The sequence below is a fragment of the Lipotes vexillifer genome, unplaced genomic scaffold (genome assembly GCF_000442215.2).
Source record: "Lipotes vexillifer unplaced genomic scaffold, Lipotes_vexillifer_v1.1 scaffold490, whole genome shotgun sequence".
NCBI classification, from domain to species: domain Eukaryota; kingdom Metazoa; phylum Chordata; class Mammalia; order Artiodactyla; family Lipotidae; genus Lipotes; species Lipotes vexillifer.
The window spans coordinates 3,666,692-3,673,839 of record NW_006796397.1 but is presented as its reverse complement, the minus strand read 5'-3'; the positions used below and the strand labels follow the sequence as shown (position 1 = coordinate 3,673,839).

Sequence of the window (7,148 nt, the reverse complement as noted above, 5' to 3'; positions counted from 1 at the left end):
CCCTGCATCGGCAGGCGGACTCTCAACCACTGCGCCACCAGGGAAGCCCTATTTTTTTAATTTAAAAGTTTAATTATTATATTTTTACTAAATTTAGTATTTTTTTAATTTTTGATATTATATTACTGTCAGGTGCTAAATTTCTCCTGTGGTCACCATGATGCACATTTTTGATACTAAATGATTGCTAAATTTCAGCTGAAGTTAATGAAGGAGCAAAATATTTTTGTATACCCCATTTTCCTCTGTCTTTCTTCATACTTTGTTACTTCTGGATCATTATTATTTAGCATGGATATTGTAGAATACAATTTTAGAGCTTTTCGTTTGTGAAATTTTGAAGTGGTAGAATTGATATGCTTTTACTAGGAAGATTAGAGTTATGATATAATCTAATTTCTTTTACTCTCCTTTGTAGTGTAATGTAAATACTCATTAAAGTTCATTGCCTCAGAAAAAATGTAGTATAATGTAAATACTCATTAACTTTCATGGCCTCAGAAAAAATGTAATTTAAAAAATATTATCTAGCTATCATACTCTTAGTGTTTATATTCCCTGTTAATCTGTTGTCCTAGTTTCGTGTTTGAAAGTTCTCAGTAATTGTTCTTCGTTAAAAAATTAACAGCTTTCACAGTCACCAGTTTTAATTAAGTTAATTTTTAGTTTAAAAGTTTGAGTAGGGCTTCCCTGGTGGCGCAGTGGTTGAGAGTCTGCCTGCCGATGCAGGGGACACGGGTTCGTGCCCCCGTCCGGGAAGATCCCACATGCCGCAGAGCGGCTGGGCCCATGAGTCATGGCCGCTGAGCCTGCGCATCCGGAGCCTGTGCTCCACAGCGGGAGAGGCCACTACAGTGAGATGGAATGTTATTCTATACATTTATTCTTCATTTTATACCAAGTTCAGGATATAATGGCATTTTTTCTCTCATTTAATCATGGGTTTATTTGTCACTTTCTAAATTTGAGGCATGTTACAAGTGTTTATGTTTTATTAATGGTTTGGTTTATTATATGGTTTATTTTTGGTTTGTTTTGTTTACCACCCTAGAACAAGGAAGAAGTGATGGCTGTGAGACTCCGGGAAGCAGATAGCATAGCTGCTGTGGCTGAACTACAGCAGCACATTGCTGAGCTTGAAATCCAGGTAACACATGAAAATAATAAAGTACATGTTAAAATAATGCAGTTATTTCCCCTTCCCTCTGCACCTGAATAGTGACTTATGTCTTCATCCTAATGACTATGCTTCTATTTTCAACACTTATTCATTTCCAAGTCCATTTTTTTCTATTGTGGTAAAAATACACGTATTGCTGTAAAATTTACAATTTTAATGTATACAGTCTGTGACATTTAAGTGCATTCTCGTTGTGCAGCCATTTTCCAGAACTCTTTACCTTGCAAAACTGAAACTTTGTACCCATTAAACAACTCCCCATTCCCCTCTTTCCTCAACCCCCAGAAACCACCATTGTACTTTCTGTCTCTGAATTTGACTACTCTAAGTATATTATATAAGTATTGATAAAATCATAGGATATTTGTCTTTCTGTGACTGGCTTATTTCACTTAGCATAAGGTCATCAAGGTTCATTTATGTTGTAATATGTGTCAGAATTTCCTTCATTTTTAAGGCTGAATAATATTCTGTTGTGTGTGCATACTGCGTTTTGTTTATCCATTCATTCATTGATGAACACTTAGATTGCTTCTACCTTTTGACTATTGTGAATAATGCTGCTATGAATGTGAGTGTACAAATAGCTGTTTGAATCCTTGTTTTCATTTCTGTTTTCATTCATACCCAGAAGTGGAATTGCTGTATCAGGTGGTAATTCTATGTTTAATTTTCTGAGGAATTGTTATACTGTTTTCCACAGCAGCTGCACCATTTTACATTCCCACCGGCAATGCACAGGGACTAGTTTTTCCACATCCTCACCAATACTTGTTAATTTTGTTTTTGTTTTTGTTTTTTTTTAACACCCATCCTAATGGGTATGAAGTGGTATCTCATTGTGGTTTTTTTTTTTTTTTTTTTTTGCGGTACTCGGGCCTCTCATTGTCGTGGCCTCTCCCATTGCGGAGCACAGGCTCCAGACGCGCAAGCTCAGCGGCCATGGCTCACGGGCCTAGCCGCTCCGTGGCACGTGGGATCTTCCCAGGCCGGGGCACGAACCCGTGTCCCCTGCATTGGCAGGCGGACTCTCAACCACTGCGCCATCAGGGAAGCCCTCATTGTGGTTTTGATTTGCATTTCTCTAATGATTAATAATGTTGACCATCTTTTCATTGTGCTTATTTGCCATTATGTCTTCTTTAGAGAAATGGCAGTTCAAGTCCTTTGCCCAGTTTTTAAATGGGTTGTTGTTGAGTTGTGGAAGTTTCTTATATATTCTCAATGTCAATCCCATATCAGATGTAAACAGATATTTTTGCAGATATTTCCTCTCATTCTGTGGGCTGAAGAATTTTCCTGGCACCACCCTCTTTTGACTCTCTTCTTGTTGAACTTTGTTTTCAATCCTTTTTTTCTCAGTTCTGAGTGTTTGTATTCCTCTGAGCACCCAAGTTTTTTGGCTTTTTAAAAACTACTCAGTGTACAACAATGAATTCTAATCTATCTCCATCCTAGCATGTTTCCCCTAATCGATAATCTTACACCTTTAAAAAAAAATTATGAAGACAATAAACAGAAAAGTTCATAAAACAAAGCTACATTATAATATGTATAAAAACAGTATCCATGTAACCACTATTTGGGTCAAGATACAGAATATTGCCTATATTCCAGAAGTCTACCCAATCACACCCTTTTCCCTTATCCCGAATTTTATAGCAGTCACTCCTCTGCTTTTCCTTTTAGTGGTGTCATCTTTGTATGCATCTCTCATCCACACAGTTTAGTTTTCCCTATTTCTGAATTTCGTATAGAGTCATGCTGAATATTTTCATTTGTGTCTCTTCTTTCTTTGTTCAGCACTGTTTTAATGAGTCATGATTTTTATTGTTGCAACATGTTCCATTTCATGAATATGTCACAGCGTACATATCCACTCTGATATTAGTGGTCATTTGTAAATTTCCAGATTGGGACTGTTATACACAATGCTGAGATCGTAAGTAATCTTGTACACTATACTGACTATGTGTGCACACGTTTCTCTAGCATGATGCCAGGGTGTGGAATGGCTGGGTCAGATCTTCAGTTTTATTTTCCAAACTGATTGTACCACTTTAACTGCCAACCACAGCCTACGAAAGTCCTGTTCTTCCACATCCTCCCCAACACTTGGTGGTGTCAGATGCTTTAATTTGTGCCAGTCTGGTGGGTATGCAATGGTATTTCATCATGGTTTTAATTTGTATTTGCTGGATTACTAATGAGGTTGGCAGTTTGGATTTCATCTTTTATAAAGTGCCTATTAAAGTTTTTTGTGTATGTCTTTTCTTTAGGATTATCTTTTTCTTATGTACGTGTAATTCTTTCTAAGTTGATGTTATGTTTTACAGATAGCTACTCCCACTTTGTAACTTGTCATTTGTCGTTGTTTTTAATTTATTGTGTCTTTTGACGCAGTATGTTTAATGGACAGTAGAGAACTCCTCCTGGAACTTGTACAGGACCTTCAAATTCAACACGTTTAAAATCAAATGTGTTCCTATTCCAGCCAAAATGTTTTTCTTTTGTATCTCAAGTCTTGTTCAGTGGTATCTCATCTTGAATTATTCAGCTTAGTAGGAACTTCACTTATGCTTTTCTTAACGTTATGCCATATTTATCAAGGCTGCGTATGCAAACTTTCAACTTTACTTGAGAGTACCAAATTATTTTTACAAAGTGCTTCTGCTAGTTAACATTCCTACCAGCGTTTCACCTGCTCACCTACTCATATAGATTTGCCTTCAGATAATTCTTAATAATTCATGCAGATTAAAGTACCATGTCCAACTCTTCAGTTTCTTCAAAAGATAAAAGTCGTGAGTAAATCTAAAACTAAATCAAAGGTAATTTTACTCATTTCAGAAACTTAAAAAAAAATCTTTCATGGCCTTTCTATTCCCCCCTGCCACTCCCTTCATTCATCTGCCTTCGTCCCCACCTGAACGTCACAACTTCCTGTCCAGCTTCTTTTTCTCCAGCCTGAGCTCTTCCACAGAGCCACCAGAATTTTCTTTCTAAAACGTAAAAACCTTATCTTTTCATTATTGTCCAGACTTGCATTTCTAGCCTCTTCTTTGACCATTACCACCCCATCCTCTCTCCCCACCTCCTACACACACACACACACACACCTCTTTACAAAGTTTCTATATTCTTTTAAAATTCTGTATCATTCTACATGCTATTATGTCTTCAAAAAATTGCTGTTTTTTTCTGTATCCCCTAGTCCTCTGCCTTTTAGGTATTTCTGCTTACTGAGTTCTCCATGGCTAGTTTGCCGTTAAGACATTTGATAAATGTGTTTTCAGTAAACATCTTAATGATTCAAACTTCATTCATTCATTCATTTATTATATGCAGGTTAAGATCCATAAAGAGATCTTTTGTTAAAACCTGAAACTCCTTTTCAATTATAAGAGTAATACATTTTAGGTTATTTTTATTCATGGAAATATCTTAGATCATTTTCAAGTTCCACTAGGGGGAGAACTCAACTTAGTCAAATATTTTTGTACTTCAGATCTCTTCAGACCAACTCTTCCAATTACTCCTGCTCTCTTGTGAATAAAACTTTTTCCCACCAACCAAATTCTTTCAAACCCTTCATTTAATAAATTACATAATTATGTAATTAGTTATTGATAAAATTAAAGCCTGCTTTTTTAAATGTAGTTATGAAAATTGTACTTTTGTGAATTTCTCATCTAGATGAGGAAATACTCATTTTTATACACACTGTAGCATTCTGTAGTAGATATACTTATGAGGTTGAAGTTTATTAAATTTATTTTCAAAGATCCTTCAGTCAACTTGAAACTTTAAGGTCTGGTTTAAAGTTCATAATCACCACCCTCCCCCTGTTAATCTGAGATAACTACATTTGTAATATACTTAATGTTCTTTATAATAATGCCTTTTCCACCATCTTTGGAGGAGCTGTTTTATATTAGTGTCTCAGAGTGAATTTAACCTTTTTTAAAGTGTAGCAGCTTTCAGGTTTTAGCCATTTTCCTGAACTCTGTAAAAGTTATTGCTGAGGTTTCCTTCTCAAACGGAATTACACTTCTTAATGGATTTTAGTCACCATCTACTGTAATACTTATTTAGAGCAGATCATACCCCTATAATAGAATTAAGAGGTTGAACTCCAAGGTGCCATGAAATATTAAAAAATATGATATCATGTATATCATTTTAATATTTCTTGACAATTCAGTGTTGTCATTATGAACTTCAAATGCTGTATAATCTCACTTCATTCAGATCTCTATTGTTTTCTTACATAAAGCTCCTTTGGCCAAATTTCTATCTAAAATAATATTCATATCCTAATCACTGTACTCTTATGCTGCTTTATATTTCTTCAAAACAATTATTTCTTGCCATAAATTATACGTTTGTTGTTGTCCACATCCCCCACCAGAATGGAAGCTTCGTAAGAGAGGAATTTTTGTCTGTTTTATTCAGTTGCTGTATTTCTCAGTGTTGGTATATAATGCTTAGTATATAACCATCATTCAAATATTTGTATTTGAAGAAATTAATATAATAATTTGCTCATCTGTTGTTTTTACAATAAGTGACTTTAAATTCAGAGATTATCACTATATTCACACATGCATCAATTTGTATTTTTTTTTATCATTAGGTCACTACTGGCTAGGAAGGATAAAATGTATTGACTCTGCCTAAGTGCATTTATCATTATACAGAAGGAATGATTGAGTCTGGGTCCCTTCTTTGCAATATCATTGAGTAGAATTTAAACCTCTGAAAATTTATGTACATTTATTGGTGTTAATGGCTTTAATTACATGTGAGAGGATGACAATTGTTATCTTTTAAAGGAGAATTTTTTTTCTTCCTACCTGTACATACACTTTATAATTGAATGGCTGAGGCTAAGTGGAATTTCTATAAGTAGCCTGCAAAAATAAATATGACATACCCTGATCAGAATAGAAAGAGTCAATATATTTAATTATTATTGGGAACAAGAGGATTTTAGAATCCTAAATAACTCTGTGGTCACAACTTTTATCTTTCTGTTTTCTTATAATTGCTAGAGATTTTGTTGATTGGTTGAGAGTATAGATTTTGAAGACAAACTACTTATTAGCTCTCTTGTCTGACAAGTTATTTAACCTGATTTTGAATTTACTCGTTCAAAACTAAGGGTCCTAAAGTTATCTGCTTTAGAGTTGGTATTAAATGAGAAAGCATGTGTCAAGTGTTCTTTCCTCCCTAACTAGTTTCCAGCAAATCAGCTTATCAATGACCTTTTATAAAAGATCACACTCAGCATTGTAAGGGCTTCCAAAAATTCCAACCAGAATGGAAAGTGCAGAAAGTCTTTTGAGTTCCCTTCAAGATAGAGTTTACCCACCCCAGATAATGAATTTATCCCTTTCCAAGAATTAGATATAGCTGCAAATTAAGAATTGTTTTGGCTGTTTTTTTTTTTGATTGAACTTGTTTCTGTCCAGTGTAAGCCCTGTTTAACTTACTCTTCATTTTTTATGTATTTACCATGTTTTACCATATTGTCTGTAACTTTATTTCTTCCAGAATACTTATAATTAAAGTATTAATAGCTAGCATCATTGAATACTTAAAACATGCCAGGCAGTACTATTAGCCATTTAAATACATTCACTTATTTAATCTTTACATATGACATTTTTGTTAATATCCCCATTTTATAGTGGAGGAAACTGAAGCATAAAGAAGATTTTTAAACGAGATTTTGTTGTATGTTTAAGAATCCACTCTAACTTAAATTCTTTCCAGGATTAAAGTGAAATTTTTTTTCTTTAGTATTACAGGTACTGTCATGTTAGTTATATGGATTTTCTTGGTAGATCAACTGCCTCCTATAACTTTGTTACTACTGGTTCCCTTTTCCTCACTTAAATCTTTCAGTAGCTTCCCATGGCTTTCGGGACACAGTTCAAATTCTGGCTGTACTCACGAGCCCCTT

The 7,148-nt window shown here is 34.7% G+C and overlaps 1 protein-coding gene across 1 annotated transcript in view; it reads left to right on the top strand.

Annotated features, from left to right (window-relative positions):
- EVI5 (ecotropic viral integration site 5) overlaps positions 1-7,148 on the top strand; it is a 151,976-nt gene that overhangs the window by 96,647 nt on the left and 48,181 nt on the right. Inside the window, exon 17 of the mRNA XM_007468538.1 lies at positions 1,052-1,147. Within this exon, the coding sequence (XP_007468600.1) occupies positions 1,052-1,147 (96 nt within the window). The remainder of the gene's footprint in view (positions 1-1,051; positions 1,148-7,148) is intronic.